The following is a 16,611-nucleotide window of genomic DNA, read 5'->3' as shown; positions in this document are numbered from 1 at the left end:
ACTGACTTCAATGGATTTTCACATTAGATTACAATGAGGTTTGCAAATTACACATTTTAGTCACAAGTTCACAAGGGCCAATTAAACCCTAAGATTTCAGGTTCCCTAAACAGACACATTTCTTTGACATCAAGAAACAAGAGAAACATGACTTAAGCCAAAAAAAAACATTACATACCATAAGCAAGCAAATCAACACCAATGTAAAAAGTACCAACTAAGAGACTCACACTGCCACAGATTCTCTACAGCTTAACCACTGGATAAACACACCTAATTAATCCGGGTCACAGTTTTATTCTCACTGCAATTCCATCTCAAACTTTATAGTTTCAGAAACACAAACTCTGCAATCGCAGAGACGCCTCCAATCCTCTCGAGTGTTTTGCTGTTTGGCTCTTCATCAACTCCTATCGCCATTATAGCTTGTTTCCTCACAACTGTTCTTCCAACACTCATGAAATTCACATTCACGTTTTGTTCCCCAAGTATGTTACCAACCTGTCCAATCATCCCTGGTTGATCCACTTGCCTGCACAGTATCAGATTCCCTTCAAGGCTCACATCCACAGCAAATGATCCCACGCAAGTTAAATGCGGAACTCCGTACTTCACCTTCCCTTCGATACTTATATCTCCAGATTCAGAGACAGCACCAGCAAAATTCGACTCCACATTCAGAATCTGAACTTGGATAGAATCAATAGGGTACTCTGGTGATGTATCAACCACCATTCGTTCCTCACTGATACGAAGACCCTTTTGCTTAGCTATGAAATCAGCATTCACCAGGTTGACGTATGAATCTGAGATAGGTTCAATGATTCCTTTTGTGATCATCGCACGGAGTAGTCTAGTGTCCAAATCATCTCGGTCACGAGCTGACCGATACACAACCCTGATGGACTGTACTCCTTTACCTCCAGATGCTAACTGCACAGCTAACCTCCCAATCTTCTCAGCTAAGACGATGTAAGGAGTCAACTCAGACAATACCTCAGGAGCCACCATTGGAGCATTAACTGCAGTAGCTGATAACTCTCCTTTCAATGCCCCTGCAACCGCCTCTGCTATCTCAATGGCTACACCTTCCTATAAAGATCAAGAACCATTCATCTCATAAACTCGAACAAGCGTAGAGAGATGAATCAAGTAACATCAAGAAGATCAAGAAGTGATACCTGAGCTTCTTTTGTGCTAGCTCCAAGATGAGGTGTGACAGTAACATTTTCATGCTGAATTAGTTTACTGTCTTTCGAGGGTGGTTCCTCACAGAACACATCTAATGCTGCCTGAGCAACGATTCCAGCATCGAGAGCTCTAACGAGAGCATCCTCATCGATAACACCGCCTCTAGCGACATTAACGAGACGAACACCTTTCTTCATCTTAGAGAAGGTTTCGTCGTTGAAGACCTTCTTCGTGGCCGGAGTTAAAGGCATGTGCAAGGACACGAAATCGGCGGTTGAGATAGCTTGGTCAAAGGAGACAAGCTCGACACCGAGAGCTCTAGCTCTGTCAGCTGGCGCGTAAGGGTCGTGAGAGATAACGTTCATGCCTAAACCTTTGGCTCGTCTCGCCACCTCAGTCCCGACTTTACCGAAACCCATCACGGCCAAGGTTTTTCCGACGAGTGATACGCCGACGTACTTGCTCCTCTCCCATTTTCCTGCAAACTCGACGGAGGAGTCAACTCAAAATGATTTACAGAAGAACTCAATTATTTTTAAAACATTTAAAATAATTACTTAGAAGAAATAGTCATATTTTCATTTTCTACACTTTATGTCTCGATCGTGTATTGATATCAGTATTGACTGACTATTCCACCTTAACAGTTACCCGGAAACAAATAATTGAGTCTTATCAATTATATAAATTATATAATGCATCATTATATAAAATGACCCACTTGTATTTTGTGTATTAAAATATCCTACAAACTCTGTATTATTGTAATTCTTCTGTTAGTCAAGTTGCTCCGACACACCGAATCAATTAAGGGTGATTTAAAAAACTGTAATAATAAAAAGTTTTATGTCATGATATTCCAGTTTCCAGAATTGGTGGAACTCATGAGAGTTGTGTGGCGCGTCAAATTAGTATAAATTCGTGATTTTAGGAAGGAGACTCCAATAATTAAGTTGTGCAAAGTGGTTGGTAACTGATGAATGACTCGGAGAAAAGTAATATTTCTAGTGGCAGGCCCCAAATATTATTTCTAGTAATATTTTCTTGCAGACAGTACAAATATGGGGACCATATATTTTACTTTGACAAGTTTATTTTTCTTTTGGCGTTTCTTTTTTTTTTCCCATCTTACTTGGAGAGGAATATGATATATCTGTTTTTTAAGAAAACTAGAAATTATACAAATACATACGATCGTGAGAAGGGAATAGTCACGTTTGGATATTTTTGTTTCTACTTACGTAAACAAATTTAATTTCTACTGCTGATATGACTTTTCAGTTCTACAGTGACAAAATTGCCACTTCTATGCTACAATTATTGCGTAACTCCAATTTCTATTGAACAATAATTACAAAACTAGACCAACGCCACTCAATTGTAATAATTCAAATGGACCATGGCTCTCTCAAAGATGACAAGATCTGATGACCAAAAACCAAGTATATAATTCTTTCATACTAGTACTGTTAAATATTAACGAATTACCTAAAACATGTTAGATTAGTTTCTTTTCCGGGACCGGTACTTCAACTCGTGATGAAGTCAGTGTATATAAGCTAGCTTCAAATTAATAAAATAAATAAATCTAGATCTAGCTAGGTACAAAGAGTCAATCAATGTCTCATATCACTAAAACATAATAAAATGGCTAAATCAAGATTTTGTCTGCAGGAACATACCGGCTTTAATAGAAGCGTCGGCCTGAGCGACGTTACGTGCCATAGAAGCAAGCAAAGCTATTCCATGTTCGGCGGCAGCCACCGTATTAGCTGTGGGAGCATTAACAACCAAACAGCCGTGCTCCGTTGCAGCCTGCAGGTCAACATTGTCAATCCCAACTCCGGCTCTTCCGACCACTTTCAACCTCCCCTTCGCCGCCTCAAACACTTCCCTCGTCACTTTAGTTCCGCTTCTCACGATCAGAGCGTCACTCTCCGCCACTTTCTTCTTCAGATCCTCAGGGGAAAGCTCGTAAGAGCAGTCAACGTCGCCGAAGTCCCGGAGAAGATTCAGGCCGGCTTCTCCCAGTTTCTCGGCGACGAGGATCCTCGGCTTTGGAAGCGTTGGAATGTCTTGATCAGAATCAGATCCGGCCGAGGAGAATTTGTTATCCTCTGTTAACGTCGTTTGCTCGACGGTTTCCAAGGCGGCGCTTGTTGCCGTTAACTTGATGTTAGTTGCGTAGCGGCGGTGGATGGAGGTAGGGAGGAGGGAGAATCTAGAAGAAGGCGACGGCGACGGAGATGCCCACCGTGTGTTGACGGCTTTGATGGATGAACACGAAGATGAAATTGCCATGATTCTTTTTTTTTTGTTTTACTCTGTTTAAGGGTGAGTTTGTGAGTGTGTGAAGAAGGGCTAAAGTGGTTGGTTATTAAATAGAGAGCTTATTACTAGAGGTTATTGATAAATTTTAGATTAATCTTTTTTTATATTGCAGTCAAAATGAATACTAAGGGCCTAACTACCAAAAATTACATGAGATACGTTGTTAAATTGTTGTTTGGTAAGAAGTATATAAAATGAGATGCACATGCACCCGGAGTATGGCGATTTTGTCTAGGTGCATGATTGTCTCAATAAAAAAATATCATATTAAAATAAGCAATTCATATAATTAATTATATCCATTTTTAAAAATGTTGAAATTTGGTTACCGATTTTATATTTTAAATCTATGTGTTGTAATCAAATAATTTTAACACGTGAAAATATAACTGTTAATATAATTGTAATTGTTGATATAATCTTTACACTAAAACATGCACATTGTCGTTTACTTATGTTTTCTATCGTCTATATTATTATAGTATGTTAATAATTATCATCGTGTGCATCCTTAATCCTTATTAATAAACGAAAATAATTGACGACCAATCTTTTTTTTTTTTTTTTTTTTTTTGACAAAAATTGACGACCAATCTTTTCTGTGATTCTCCCACTAAAATGATGGAGTTTCTGAAAGCATCTTTAACCCCTTCATTGTTTTTTTTTTTGCAGAAAAGATAGATTCGCACTTTTCTATTTTTCCACATCACTATTAAAGTGTTAATAATATACACAAAATTTAGTTGATATATACAAATGCGTATAAAGAAATAGATAAAATAACAACGAACTTGAATGGTTCGACTACGCCAATCAGATGATACTGATACCTCAACTTACAAATCCTCTTCCCATCCCACCAAGCTGCTGTCTGCAGCACCATCCCGTTCAACCACAAACCTAGAATACCGCAAACACCATTAATAAATCTAACGCAAACTACATAACATTCAAGAACCAGTATAAAAACTCTGCAAAAAGGACCTTCTAGCATCATCGCAGAAACTCTGAGTGGGCTTCTTTTTACTTCTGGCATCCCCAACCCCCTCAAATGCTCTTCCGTCCTCTATCTAACAATCATAACTTGATATCAAAATCCTTATGGACCTAGAAATATTGGTGACAGTACTACCAGAAAGATCATCAAAGGTAATCAACACTTTTTCTTCAGTCAATCTGAAACATCAAGTAGTTAATGAAATTTCTAGTGCTAAAGCATCAAGTGTTCAATATCCGATGAAGTAACTCCTGTTCTTGCAACAAAAGCAGAAATGCAGGAAAAAAACTGATGTGTGAACTGTGAAGTAGTAAATTTGATGTCTAGAGGTAGTCAGAACAGAATAAAGAGTAATGTAGAAGCAAAACATGCTAGGCTCTAATATCTGTGTAAAAGCACACTCAAGGTTTTATATAAACAAAAACATATTCCAGAGTGAGCGATATACACAAACATTCCCATCACGTTCAGGGATTAATAGTATCAACATGTTGATAGAAGTAGATTCCAAACACATTTTGTTTGTTTGTTAGGTTCGTAAATTACCCTCTGGCTTTAAGCTCAGCGAGCCTCCTGGATAAATCATCCTCCTCAACTTTCTCTTCAGTCTTGGTAGGAATGGCATGGCCAGCAGGCTGAGGCAGTCCAACAGAAACTTCAAGACCGTAATCATCTGCTACTTGCTGCATCAAGCTGTTAACTTCTCCCTCTGGAGTCGACAATGAAGTAGAGCCAGCCATTGCGTTCTCCATGAACTCAGCTTGAACTTCCATATTCACAAACTGTTTCTCAAACGAGTCCATTGTCTCTGACATCTTCTGTAAGTTGCCTGTTGCAATGAACAACATATCAGAAGACGAGAACCTGAGTTGCTACAGGACAACATAATCACTCAGTCTATTTCCTTCTCCCTCCATACTAAACTTAACAAAAAGAGAGCACTCTCTGTAACCACACACACAACTTCAATTCAAGCTATTCCATCAAAACCAAACCAAAAATGCATAACTTTTCAATCTATACTATAATGCTAAGAGCACCAAAATTGTCAGTAAATTGGATCAAAAAGAGAAGAGATTATATAATAGAAAGTATGAATTTGTGAAAATACCGGTGGCAAGAGAAGATTCGAGGGATTTGACAATGCTAGTCATAGATTTGGTGATGGTGGCCATCTTGGCCTGAGTATCAAGGCGAGCAACAACAGCGTCCAAGCGAGAGGAGAGGCGAAGGTAGTTCATCTGCTCGCTGCGCTTGCGAATAGCGTTCTCGGCATAGATCCGAGCACCATCCATGTTACCTTTCTCAATGGCTTTCTTCACCTTAAGCTTCTCCGACTTCTCCTCTTCCTCGCACTTCCTCGCTTGCCTCTGCAGAGACTTTGACGTGAATTTCAATTCAAAGATTTGGTTCATCAGCTTGTCCGTATTACCCATACCGATCACTTTTTTTTCCAAAAACAATCGCTTCTTTGATCAATCGGCAGAAATTAGCAGATCGGAATAATTTAGGGTTCTTTCGAATTTGGGATAAGCTCTGAAGCGCGTGTTTCTTCCGCAGGAAATGATTTGATATTTGACCACTTACTTTTTAAACGATGAAGCTTCTTCTTTCCTATATATCGGATTGGACTGACTGGTTCAATTATTCGGTTATATCCGGTTTAGTTTATTAAATTATACACTTTTTTGACTTTTTCTGTTGTTTCAATTTTGATTTTACTCCCCGAGCAAAAATTAATGAAATTATTATCTGGTAATCTGGTATAAAATATAGTAATACTTTTAAATCTGCGTTTATCGTTTTTTCTACCGCTTGGATAAATCTCAGGAGTTAATTTTGACCCCAAAAAAAAAAAAAAAAAAAAAAAGTTGGGTTGAAAATACTCTAAAATATGGAAAAAAATAACTATACTAAAGATTATTATGTGAAGAAAACTATTTTTTTTGCTGTCAAAAAAAAAAAACTATTTTTGTTTAAGTAAAATTATTATAATATTGTTCTTGCAGAAAGAAAAAAAAACAATGTGCAATGGAATGATACTGTAATTTGGGGGGGAAATAATGATTAAGTAGTACTAATGATATTTATACATTTGCCCCCATCACATAACAGTGGCACCTCCACCATTGACCAATGGAATGCGGATACATATGTCACCGTCCACTGATATTTTACCGGTCAATAAAAAACATCACCGCTTGTATCTCTACTTTAGAATCAGGACAAAAACATTATAGTATTATTTAGACATTAACTTATATGATTTGTTCCTTCGTTTTGGTCTCCAAGGAACCAAAAATAAAAATAAAAAAGTTGTAATTCCAGTTGTGTCCTTTTAGAGAGAGAAAAAGGTGAAGGCGTTTTTTCTTCTTCCATCGTTCCTCCATTTTCTACAGAGAGAAAGAGATATCAAAAGTTCCATTTCTTCTAGAGAGAGAGAGAAATATAATCATCGATCAAGTTGCTTCTTCAATCGCGAGAAGAGAGGAAAAAAAAAATCCATGAATAAGACAATGGAATGGAATGTGAATCAAGGGATTTGGTTATGGTGATGTCGCGATCTTCGATTCGATTCGGCTATTGAAAGTTCCAAGCTCAGATTTCAAGCTCGGCTTTTTTTTTCTTCTTCTTCGAATTCCTTCCTCTCTGTTGGATTATATAACTCGAAAAGATAAAATGAACGGTGGTGACGCTGCTTCTTCCTCCGCCGCTACTAGTGGTCCTCCTCCATCTTTAGACTGGAGATTCTCTCAGGTCTTCGGCGAGCGAACCGCCGGAGAAGAAGTCCAGGAAGGTAATTATTGTCTACGCTTTGGTAGATTGCGAATTATTATGTATTCGGGGGTGATGAGTTTGCTTCTCTTTTTTTTTTTAATTAGATCCTTGAGGAGTTAAGGGTTTGATTTGTGGTTTGGATCTGATTTGGATGATAGGGATTAGTGAGTATTATTTATTCCTCTACTGTGACTTTGATTGCACTGTTAGTAGGGTTTCTAAGTTCTCTGACATTTGGATTCTTGGGTATTCTGATATCAGAGCATCTTCATTCCCTTAACTCTTAAGTGACTCTTGTGAAGTTGGATGCTCTCAGTTTTGTTCAAGTTTTCAGCTGTTTTGTTGATTTGAATCATCTTATATGGTAATGATAGTGTTAAGTTGAGATTTGAGGGTAATCTAGCTTCAAGCTTTTGTCTGTTCAATGCACATAGCCATGGGTACTGTATCCACTGGTAGAATGCTTTCTCAACTCTGAGAAAACAGCTTAGAAAATCACATGAGGAATTGTGTTTTTGAGCGACAAGTGTGAAGTGTTATCAGTGGTCATGCACTTTTGGTTCATGAGTTGGATTTTCTAATATTGAGTTAGTCTGTATCTGAAGAGACTTCCGGGAGTCTGATGATGTCGCTAGGTTGTCTTCAGAGACACTTTCCATATGAGATAAATTTAATCTACTCTCATGTTATTGTATGTAGTCTTCTTCATCGGTTTATGTTCTCTATGTTATGGAGAAAGAATAAACTAGCTGCATTTCAATGTATTTAGCTCCTTGAATTTAGTGGTGACTTCTAATGTAACGATTCTGTTTGCACAATTTTCTTCCGCAGTTGACATCATTTCAGCCATCGAATTTGATAAAAGTGGAGACCATCTTGCAACTGGTGACCGTGGGGGCCGAGTAGTTCTTTTTGAGAGGACAGATACTAGAGATGTGAGTTTCTTTTTTCTTCTGCAAGATTTATTTCAATCGTCTTTCAAAAAATGTTTTATTCTGTAATGCATTATTGTGCATTGTTACTTTCCAGCATGGAGGGTCCAGGAGAGATCTTGAGCAGACAGACTATGCAGTCAGGCATCCTGAGTTTCGATATAAAACAGAATTTCAGAGTCATGAACCAGAGGTACATTATAATAACTTATCACCATATTTTACTTACGGGTAAATTGTGTTCCTTGTGCTACTCTATAAGCTTTGTCTCTTCAATCTGTTTCAGTTTGACTATCTCAAGAGTTTGGAGATAGAGGAGAAAATCAACAAAATTAGATGGTGTCAGCCAGCAAATGGTGCATTGTTTCTGCTTTCCACAAACGATAAAACCATCAAATATTGGAAGGTGCGAAATCTAGATGGACTTTTACTTCATATGACTACAAAATATACGCCATTTTATAGCAATTCCTTTCTGACCACGTTAATTTTCGCAATCTTGTTTCATATGCTTTATAGTGTAATAATATATATAGCGTCACGTATGAAAATGGTCTAGAAACTGCTAAATTATGCTTTCAACACGCAAGAAAGAGAAATAGTTTTTGTTTATTTACTCTTATAATTTGACTTTTCATTCATTTGGGATCAAACAGGTACAAGAGAAGAAGATCAAGAAAATTTCTGAAATGAATATTGATCCATCGAAAGCAGAAAGTTCAAGTAGCCCTCCTCAGTTAGTTGCTAATGGATTACCTGCCGATAAAGCACAGGGTTACCTGAGCAATGATTTTTCTTTCCCGCCAGGAGGCATCCCATCTCTGCGTTTGCCTGTGGTAGTTGTACTCGATGCAATATTTTTTTCCTTTTCTATTGGGTGTCAATTGAAGTGAGTTTTAGTTTCAGGGTTCTGGAAACTAAATGCATATAGATATCAAGCCTGTACACTAGTTTACTGGAAATTGTGGATATTTTCGTCATGTTATTGATCCTATTACTTGAGTTGTGAAACGTAGGGAATTACTTACTGTCATGCATTAGTCAATTAGTACTTTGCTTGAAATAATGGGTCTTTCTGCATATTTAGGTTACTAGCCAGGAGACCAACCTTGTGGCTAGATGCCGAAGAGTGTATGCTCATGCTCATGATTACCATATTAATTCGATCTCAAATAGCAGGTAATCGTTTTCCTAAGTTTTCGCTCAAGTTATATGTTTTACTCTTGATGTTTACCTTTCAGCATGGATTGCATTGTTTTGTTCCTTCAATAATTTATCATTCCCCTAATTTTTATAGTGATGGAGAAACCTTTATTTCGGCTGATGATCTGCGAGTAAATCTCTGGAATTTGGAAATCAGCAACCAGAGTTTCAATATTGTTGATGTTAAGCCCACAAACATGGAAGACCTAACTGGTATGCTATTTTCACTATTCTGTTAGAAGTATTTTATATGGTCTTAAATTTGATTCATATGTCAAGAACCTCCTTGCTTTGAATGTGTTCTTTTCACGTTTACTGCTTGTTGAGCATGCTTCTAAATGATATATTGTCTCTGCAGAGGTAATTACATCAGCTGAGTTTCATCCTATCCATTGTAACATGCTCGCATATAGTAGTTCAAAAGGCTCCATCCGTTTGATTGATATGCGGCAATCAGCTCTGTGTGATTCTCATACGAAATTGTAAGTTCTGTTCTCCTTGCCTTTATCGAAAATGATAGTCTTTTTCCGGACATGAGCAGGTTTTGATATGTGTTTAACTCGTGTACAGTTCTAAGTAATAAGTAGGTTAATTTCCAATCTTCCTCTAATCTTGTCAGAAAAGGACTTGGAATTGAAGGTTGTTAGGGTAATGTTTCAGACCACTGACCATTGTTGCTTCATATCACAGATTTGAAGAACCAGAAGCACCTGGGTCAAGATCGTTTTTCACAGAGATAATTGCCTCAATTTCAGATATTAAATTCTCAAAGGATGGGAGATACATACTTAGTCGCGATTACATGACGCTCAAGGTTCGAAATCATCGGGGTCCTATCATAGTTTTCTGATTGTGGGCCAATATATGTCTATCCTTCAGTTTTTTTTTTCTTTTCTAATATCTTCTGCCCTTTTCGACGTTTCAGCTCTGGGACATAAACATGGATTCTGGTCCAGTCGCATCTTACCAGGTTCATGAACATCTGAGACCCAGGGTAAGAGCTTTTTTTTTTCTTCTTCTGTGGCTTCTCTTATTTGATGATTCTGTCTTGGAAATTAACCACATTATGTTTCACCCGTTTGCAGCTATGCGATCTATATGAAAATGACTCCATCTTTGATAAGTTCGAGTGTTGTTTGAGTGGCGATGGATTGAGGGTAGCAACAGGTTCCTACAGGTTTGCTGCTTGTCTTCTGGTTATTACTATACTTTTCTATCTTGTATAAGAGACAAATGGCCAATTTTATTAACCTTAATTTTCTGCTGAACCAGCAATTTATTCCGCGTATTTGGAGCGTCTCAAGGAAGTACTGAAGCTGCGACTTTGGAAGCTAGCAAAAACCCGATGAGGTAAATCAGAAATCAGAGAACATTGACAGCTAACCTTACGTCATAGAAGTATGTATTGATCAATTGCATCAATGGTCTATATTTTAGGAGGAAAATCCAGACACCTGCAAGACCTTCCAGATCTATTGGCAGTATGACACGCGTGGTTAGACGAGGTTAGTAGTCGCAGTAACTGCAAAATATTTTTCAACTTTTACTGTTTTCTTGTGGAGTAAAAACTTGTGTTTTGGACGCAGGATCAGAGAGTCCCGGAACAGAGGCGAATGGGAACGCATATGATTTCACAACTAAGTTGCTTCATATGGCTTGGCACCCAACAGAAAACTCAATTGCTTGTGCAGCAGCAAACAGCTTGTACATGTACTATGCATGATTTGGAGAGAGAAAGAGAGAAGACAAAAACATGGAACCAGCTTGCTCCAATTTAACTTTCTCCTTTTTCAGGCTCTCTCTTCCCCTTTTCTCTTTCTCTATCTCTCTTTCTCTTTTAACTACCAAAGTCATGATGTAACCAGAAAAGGTGTAGTAGTAACAGAGTTATGCTGTGACCAAAGACAAAAGCCTGACCAGTCACTGCAATTGGAGTCCACGAAAGAAGCAACAGTAATCTTTTCAGGAGTTTAGAAGGTAAATTGTTGGGTTGGGAAAGAAAAGAAGAAGAGACCTTTTTTTAACAGAAGGGTAATGTCTGAAATATCTGAACCACCCCTCCTACTTAGGTTGTCTTTTTTCTGGGTTGCAGAAGGATAATTTTATTTTAATTTTTTTAGTTTCGATTTTATTACTCTCTTTTTTTTCTTCTTTTTTTTTTTTCTCTAAGAAACAGCATATGGTGTGTGGGGTTTTTTTTAGTATGAGACGATTGGGAGGGATGTGCTTCAAATTTGTTTATTGATTCTTTTGTCATATCTTCTTCTTCTTGAACACAACATATGGCTTTTGCTACTTGTCTATTTTTCAATTGTATCTTTCAGACACCCCTTTTGTGATTTTTTAACTTCTACAATAAAAAAAGGAGCTATCTCCTCAATTCAGTTATCATCGAGTACAGTTTGCAATGCGCTTTGTCTAGCAAGTAACTAGAGTGTTATCATCGACTACAATGGTTTTAAAGTATAAAGGACGTGATAAATATATAAATGCCCACGGAGCAACATACGTAATTAATATGATTTCTGCTTAAGAAAATGAAACATTGAAACCATTCAAATGGAGTGAAATGAGTCATCCCTGTAATGGATGTTCGTGGTGCTACATATCTACAACGAAAAGTATAGTATATATATTATATTCCTTTCTTTTCTATCCTTATACTACATACTAAAATCATCTAAAGACATGAGGAAGACGAATAAAAGAAACCTTTGTATTTTTGGTTATGCGGATCTACTGATAACGTCTGATAGAAATATGTAATATTTTATAGAGATATATATATGGTTTACTTTTTTTGAAAGATGTATATGGTTTACACACACATAGTTTTGTTGTCATGTTGAGACTTGTTTGGTTAGAACACTTTTTAAATTCTTATAGAAGAAATCTAAAACAGACGATTATTGAAAGATGTGGCCACCAAAGAAAAGATGACGATCCTCTTAACCCCAAGAATATTCTTTTTGGCTTAGATTTGTCGCCCAACCTTCCTCGCTACTCGCTAGTGCCTTCCGATGGAATTCCAATAATATTATGATTGATCCAATGTTTGAGGTTAACTTTTCTGATTTTAACTTTATTGATAAAGTGTGTGACCTAATCGATAAAGCAACTAATCCTATCCCATGCACATTCATATTTTCATTTTAATTGGGCATCAATATCACAAAAATGTTATTATTTTGATATAAACCAAAAAACTACTTCTTACAACAAATGAATAAATATATTCATTGCAGAATTTATTTATTTGGGTTTGGGTTGAGTCTTAAAAGAAAATAATCCTATTTTTTTGGCTAACAAATTTTATTTTACCTTTAAATAAAAAGAAAACGGATGAATAGGTGGAATATTCTTTGATCTCATTTTCTTCCCGTGTCTTCTCAACTGCCTAAATCCCACTAAATAAAAACTTAACAAAGCCAAACTAAAAAAAAAAAAAAAAAAGAGACGTCAACACCCGTCGGATTAGCTTACCTATTCAATTCAATGATTTGAGTCATTTGACACTTATCAGATCCGACGGTTTAAAATAAACAGCGTATCATATCAGATTAGGATTCTCATTAACCTTGAGTCTGAAGGTAAGTAATATTCCAATGGCATCTTCCTAGAAATATACCTATACGTCTCTCTCCTCTTCACCTTCTCCCACTCATATATATATACATTCCGTTTTACCACTCCTCAATCACAGACACAGAGATCGAATAAAAAAAAAACCAATAAAAAATTTCTCAGAAGATCATAATATAATGGCTAAGAAGAACAATATTGTGATCGTCTTTGATTTCGACAAGACAATCATCGATGTAGACAGTGATAACTGGGTCGTCGATGAACTTGGCTTCACTGATTTGTTCAACCAGCTTCTTCCAACAATGCCTTAGAACTCTCTCATGGTTTGTTCATCCATCTTAAATTAAACTCCTAGTTAATTACTCTGTTTCGTTTTCTCGAATCGTTTGTTATTCTTTGTTCATCGAAAATTCTCTTATCACATAACAGGATCGTATGATGAACGAGCTTCATCATCATGGCAAAACAATTGAAGAGATCAAACAAGTCCTGAGAAGAATCCCTATCCATCCTCGTGTCATCCCTGCCATCAAAGCAGCTCATGCTTTAGGGTAAACATTCATCATGTATCTTAATCTTCTTTCTATGGTTCAAGAAAAGACTCACGGTACTGAATTATGCGTCATCCGATCCGACATTAGGTGCGAGCTGAGAATAGTGAGCGATGCTAACACGTTATTCATTGAAACGATCATTGAACATCTCGGGATTAGAGAGTTTTTCTCTGAGATCAACACAAATCCAGGAGTTGTAGATGATCAAGGAAGACTAATAATCTCTCCGTACCATGACTTCACCAAATCTCCCCATGGTTGCACTCGTTGCCCTCCTAACATGTGCAAGGTACTGTTACACTAAATTTCCATTAAATATTTCTTATATATAGATTTGATTTGATTTGATTAGTTCAAATCTATGATTATTTTCTGTATTTTGATATTTGAGAAATTAAAGGACGAAAAGAAAAGCAAAAAAAAGTGATCGTGCCAATTGTCATGTAAAATATGTTATCTTTGATTTCTACCAAAAAAAAAATGTTATCTTTGATTCCGTTATGATCAACACATGTCATGTACGCTGAGTCAAGTTGTTTCCAGTGCTAAATTAATATATTTTATATAGGGTTTGATAATTGAGAGGATTCAAGCTTCTCTAACTAAAGAAGGGAAGGAGATGAAGATGATATATCTTGGAGATGGTGCTGGTGATTACTGTCCGAGTCTTGGACTCAAAGCTGAAGATTACATGATGCCAAGGAAGAATTTCCCTGTTTGGGATTTGATTAGACAGAATCTCATGTTGGTTAAGGCTACGGTTAGAGATTGGACCGACGGAGAGGCAATGGAGAAGATATTGATGGAAATAATCAACGAGATTATTTCATCAGAGGACGAAGAAGAGAAGGAGAAGATGTTGAGCTCTGATATTTGCAAGATATCTGTTGGGATTGCTCATGAACCTATGGTGCCTCTTGCTCTTCAAGTTCCTCTTAATTTGGTCAAGTAATTGATGCAAAGAACAAGGAGTTGAAGAATCTTTTTTCTTTCTTCGAAAATATATATATACATATTCTTTATGCAATCGAGGAAAAAAGTATTTAAGATGCCTATATAAAGTTGAATTGTTCATGCACGTACTGACGTACGTAGGGTGAATTCTTTTTGACTCTGATTGTAAGAGATTTACTTTACTTCGGAAGGCTAAAGAGGGCCTTGCTTCCGAAAGCTCGTGTTTAACCTGTGTTTTTCAATAGTGGAATATCGTAACATTAATACATTATATACTATGATCCAGTAGCCAAAACGCTAGAGCTACAAGCTTTCCGCATATAATAAATACTTGTATTATATTAATAGTGTTATCGCTTCTTTATACACCTAAAATATTTAGATAAATGTTTGAAAAAAGAAAAATTAAATGTTCGTTTAATCGTTTTCAAACCTTAAACCGTGAAGATTGGTGGTATGCAATGGGCCACGTCCAAAAGATCAAGGTTTTAGAACAGTTAAATTGGAAGACGCGGCCTCGCCTATTTTTAGACTCTGTTTCTCTATACTAAACCACACCAGACTTGAATATACCCGGCTTAAATACAAGTTTTCAAAACTATCAAATCAACCCAACTAATGACCTAATGTTACAGTCTTACAGAGAATATCGATAGATCTTGACATAAGTTTATAGTGTGACGAAAATTCTTAATTTAACTAAAAAAACCTTTTACGAGTAGTCGGTACGATTGTTTTGATATGTTAGTTCTATTCTTTAACATCATACTACTTCTTTACGTACTTAATTATAGTTTTCTTGGGTTTTACGATTCCATGTTATAATATTTAGTCCTCCTAACTCCTAAGGTCATAACGCAGAGAAACACATGCGTAATTAAATGATCATAAACGTACAATCATGGTTTTAATATTTAGTTTTCATAACATTGAATCAAACATTCAAACGAACCTAAACGCAAATAAACAATCATAGTCATAATGCGAAATAATCTAACAAATAATGAAATGACGATCATTTTCTTAGGGGTTTAATAGACTGGTTTCTTTGTCATTTTGGTGGTACAAATCTTCAGTTTTCCTAACAGCTGCGTGAGACAACACAGCCGTCGTACCGGCCACGATAGCCACCGCGATATTGAGCTTAGCGTCTGTCAAGAAAAGGATCGAGAGAGTGAGAACGGACATGACGATGAGTACAATACGATGGTCGATCTCGCGGTCGAATACAGCGAGCGGTTCGTCACGGAGGAAGTAGAGGAAGAGCCACGCACCTAGCAGAGCAAGTAGGATTAGGAGGGAGAAGGGGTTCCAAATCAGACTGAGGAACACGGAGAATAGGACGACTATGGTGTAGTTGGTCTGGAAATAGACGGTGTTGGCTCTGACTCTGGAGGTCACGGTGGCTAGTTTGCGAGGGAAGTTGAAGGAACGGAGGTCGAGCATTTGCTTCCAAGGGCGGCGTGTGGCGAGGCCGGATATTACGTTGTGTTGGTTGTTGCCGCGGGTGATGTACTCGAGTTTGGGGGCTAAGTCGTTAGGCGACGTCGGATGTGTGCCGTATGTTGTCATGTTGTGTTTTCTTTATTCCCTCTATTTTGTGTGATATGGGAGAGAGAGAATTTTTTTTTTGCTGCTAGTGATATGTGAAGAGAAAAGCTGTACAACTGAGAGGTTTTATATATAATTTTTTATCTTAAAAAATTAAGCATCTTGTATCTATACCTTTTAAAAAAAAGAAATATGGGATACATTAAAAAGAAATACCCTAAAATAGCTAAAAATATGGGACACACTATAATTAAACACACTATAAAACCAATTGTTCGGAACATATATATCGACGTGAGTATTGAGTCATGATTGACTATTTTGATGAATGATGATTAGCCAAAATTGTCTACATGCATGTTAAGAGTTTATTTCCAAACATAATTTGTACATTTCTTTGCTCTCGTTTTTTTATTTTATTTTTATATTATGCAATTTGGAAGCTAATTTGTTATTAAGGTCAACATGTTAATTATCGTCATTTATATTTATCAAAATTGTTAATTGTATGGTATTGGCTTGCTAATCGTACGTG

General features: G+C 36.9%; 4 protein-coding genes and 1 pseudogene across 8 annotated transcripts; 2 read left to right on the top strand and 3 right to left on the bottom strand.

Annotated features, from left to right (window-relative positions):
• Positions 1-2: 2 nt before the first annotated feature.
• Positions 3-3,773, bottom strand: LOC104775887 (D-3-phosphoglycerate dehydrogenase 2, chloroplastic). Its single transcript, XM_010499845.3, has 3 exons — positions 2,874-3,773; positions 1,182-1,669; positions 3-1,092 (listed from the first exon to the last, which is right to left on the bottom strand). The coding sequence occupies exons 1-3, from the start codon at positions 3,490-3,492 to the stop codon at positions 325-327; spliced, it is 1,875 nt and encodes a 624-aa protein (XP_010498147.1). The 5' UTR covers positions 3,493-3,773; the 3' UTR covers positions 3-324.
• Positions 3,774-4,234: 461 nt separating this feature from the next.
• LOC104775886 (ESCRT-related protein CHMP1A) lies at positions 4,235-6,137 on the bottom strand. Of its 3 annotated transcripts, none has more exons than XR_766084.3 (4): positions 5,631-6,111; positions 5,066-5,348; positions 4,507-4,592; positions 4,235-4,422 (listed from the first exon to the last, which is right to left on the bottom strand). XR_766084.3 is itself a non-coding variant. In XM_010499844.3 (2 exons), the coding sequence occupies exons 1-2, from the start codon at positions 5,953-5,955 to the stop codon at positions 5,062-5,064; spliced, it is 612 nt and encodes a 203-aa protein (XP_010498146.1). In that variant the 5' UTR covers positions 5,956-6,137; the 3' UTR covers positions 4,906-5,061. The 3 variants fall into 3 exon arrangements, 1 of the variants encoding a protein (XP_010498146.1); XR_766083.3 differs by having other exon boundaries at positions 4,507-4,588; XM_010499844.3 differs by lacking the exons at positions 4,235-4,422; positions 4,507-4,592 and having other exon boundaries at positions 4,906-5,348; positions 5,631-6,137.
• A 604-nt stretch (positions 6,138-6,741) lies between these two features.
• LOC104775885 (serine/threonine protein phosphatase 2A 55 kDa regulatory subunit B beta isoform) lies at positions 6,742-11,820 on the top strand. 2 transcript variants are annotated; one of them, XM_010499842.3, is made up of 14 exons: positions 6,742-7,316; positions 8,129-8,232; positions 8,327-8,422; positions 8,516-8,635; positions 8,886-9,068; positions 9,317-9,408; positions 9,527-9,645; positions 9,791-9,914; positions 10,123-10,246; positions 10,358-10,426; positions 10,518-10,609; positions 10,705-10,782; positions 10,870-10,937; positions 11,019-11,820. In XM_010499842.3, exons 1-14 carry the CDS (start codon positions 7,199-7,201, stop codon positions 11,153-11,155), a joined length of 1,524 nt encoding a protein of 507 aa, XP_010498144.1. In that variant the 5' UTR covers positions 6,742-7,198; the 3' UTR covers positions 11,156-11,820. The 2 variants fall into 2 exon arrangements, with proteins under 2 accessions (XP_010498144.1, XP_010498145.1); XM_010499843.3 differs by having other exon boundaries at positions 6,756-7,316; positions 8,886-9,065.
• A 1,307-nt stretch (positions 11,821-13,127) lies between these two features.
• LOC104775884 (inorganic pyrophosphatase 2-like) lies at positions 13,128-14,803 on the top strand. Its single transcript, XM_019243517.2, has 4 exons — positions 13,128-13,340; positions 13,447-13,568; positions 13,659-13,860; positions 14,140-14,803. Exons 1-4 carry the CDS (start codon positions 13,338-13,340, stop codon positions 14,521-14,523), a joined length of 711 nt encoding a protein of 236 aa, XP_019099062.1. The 5' UTR covers positions 13,128-13,337; the 3' UTR covers positions 14,524-14,803.
• A 575-nt stretch (positions 14,804-15,378) lies between these two features.
• On the bottom strand, positions 15,379-16,159 carry LOC104775883 (PRA1 family protein F1 pseudogene; annotated as a pseudogene). Its single transcript, XR_015595304.1, has one exon. The product of XR_015595304.1 is annotated as a PRA1 family protein F1 pseudogene (transcript).
• Positions 16,160-16,611: the final 452 nt, after the last annotated feature.

The sequence above is a fragment of the Camelina sativa genome, chromosome 3, assembly GCF_030686135.1.
Source record: "Camelina sativa cultivar CO46 ecotype springtype chromosome 3, ASM3068613v1".
NCBI classification, from domain to species: Eukaryota; Viridiplantae; Streptophyta; class Magnoliopsida; order Brassicales; family Brassicaceae; genus Camelina; species Camelina sativa.
Note: the sequence above shows the minus strand (reverse complement) of the source record. Positions and strands in the feature narration are given on the sequence as shown.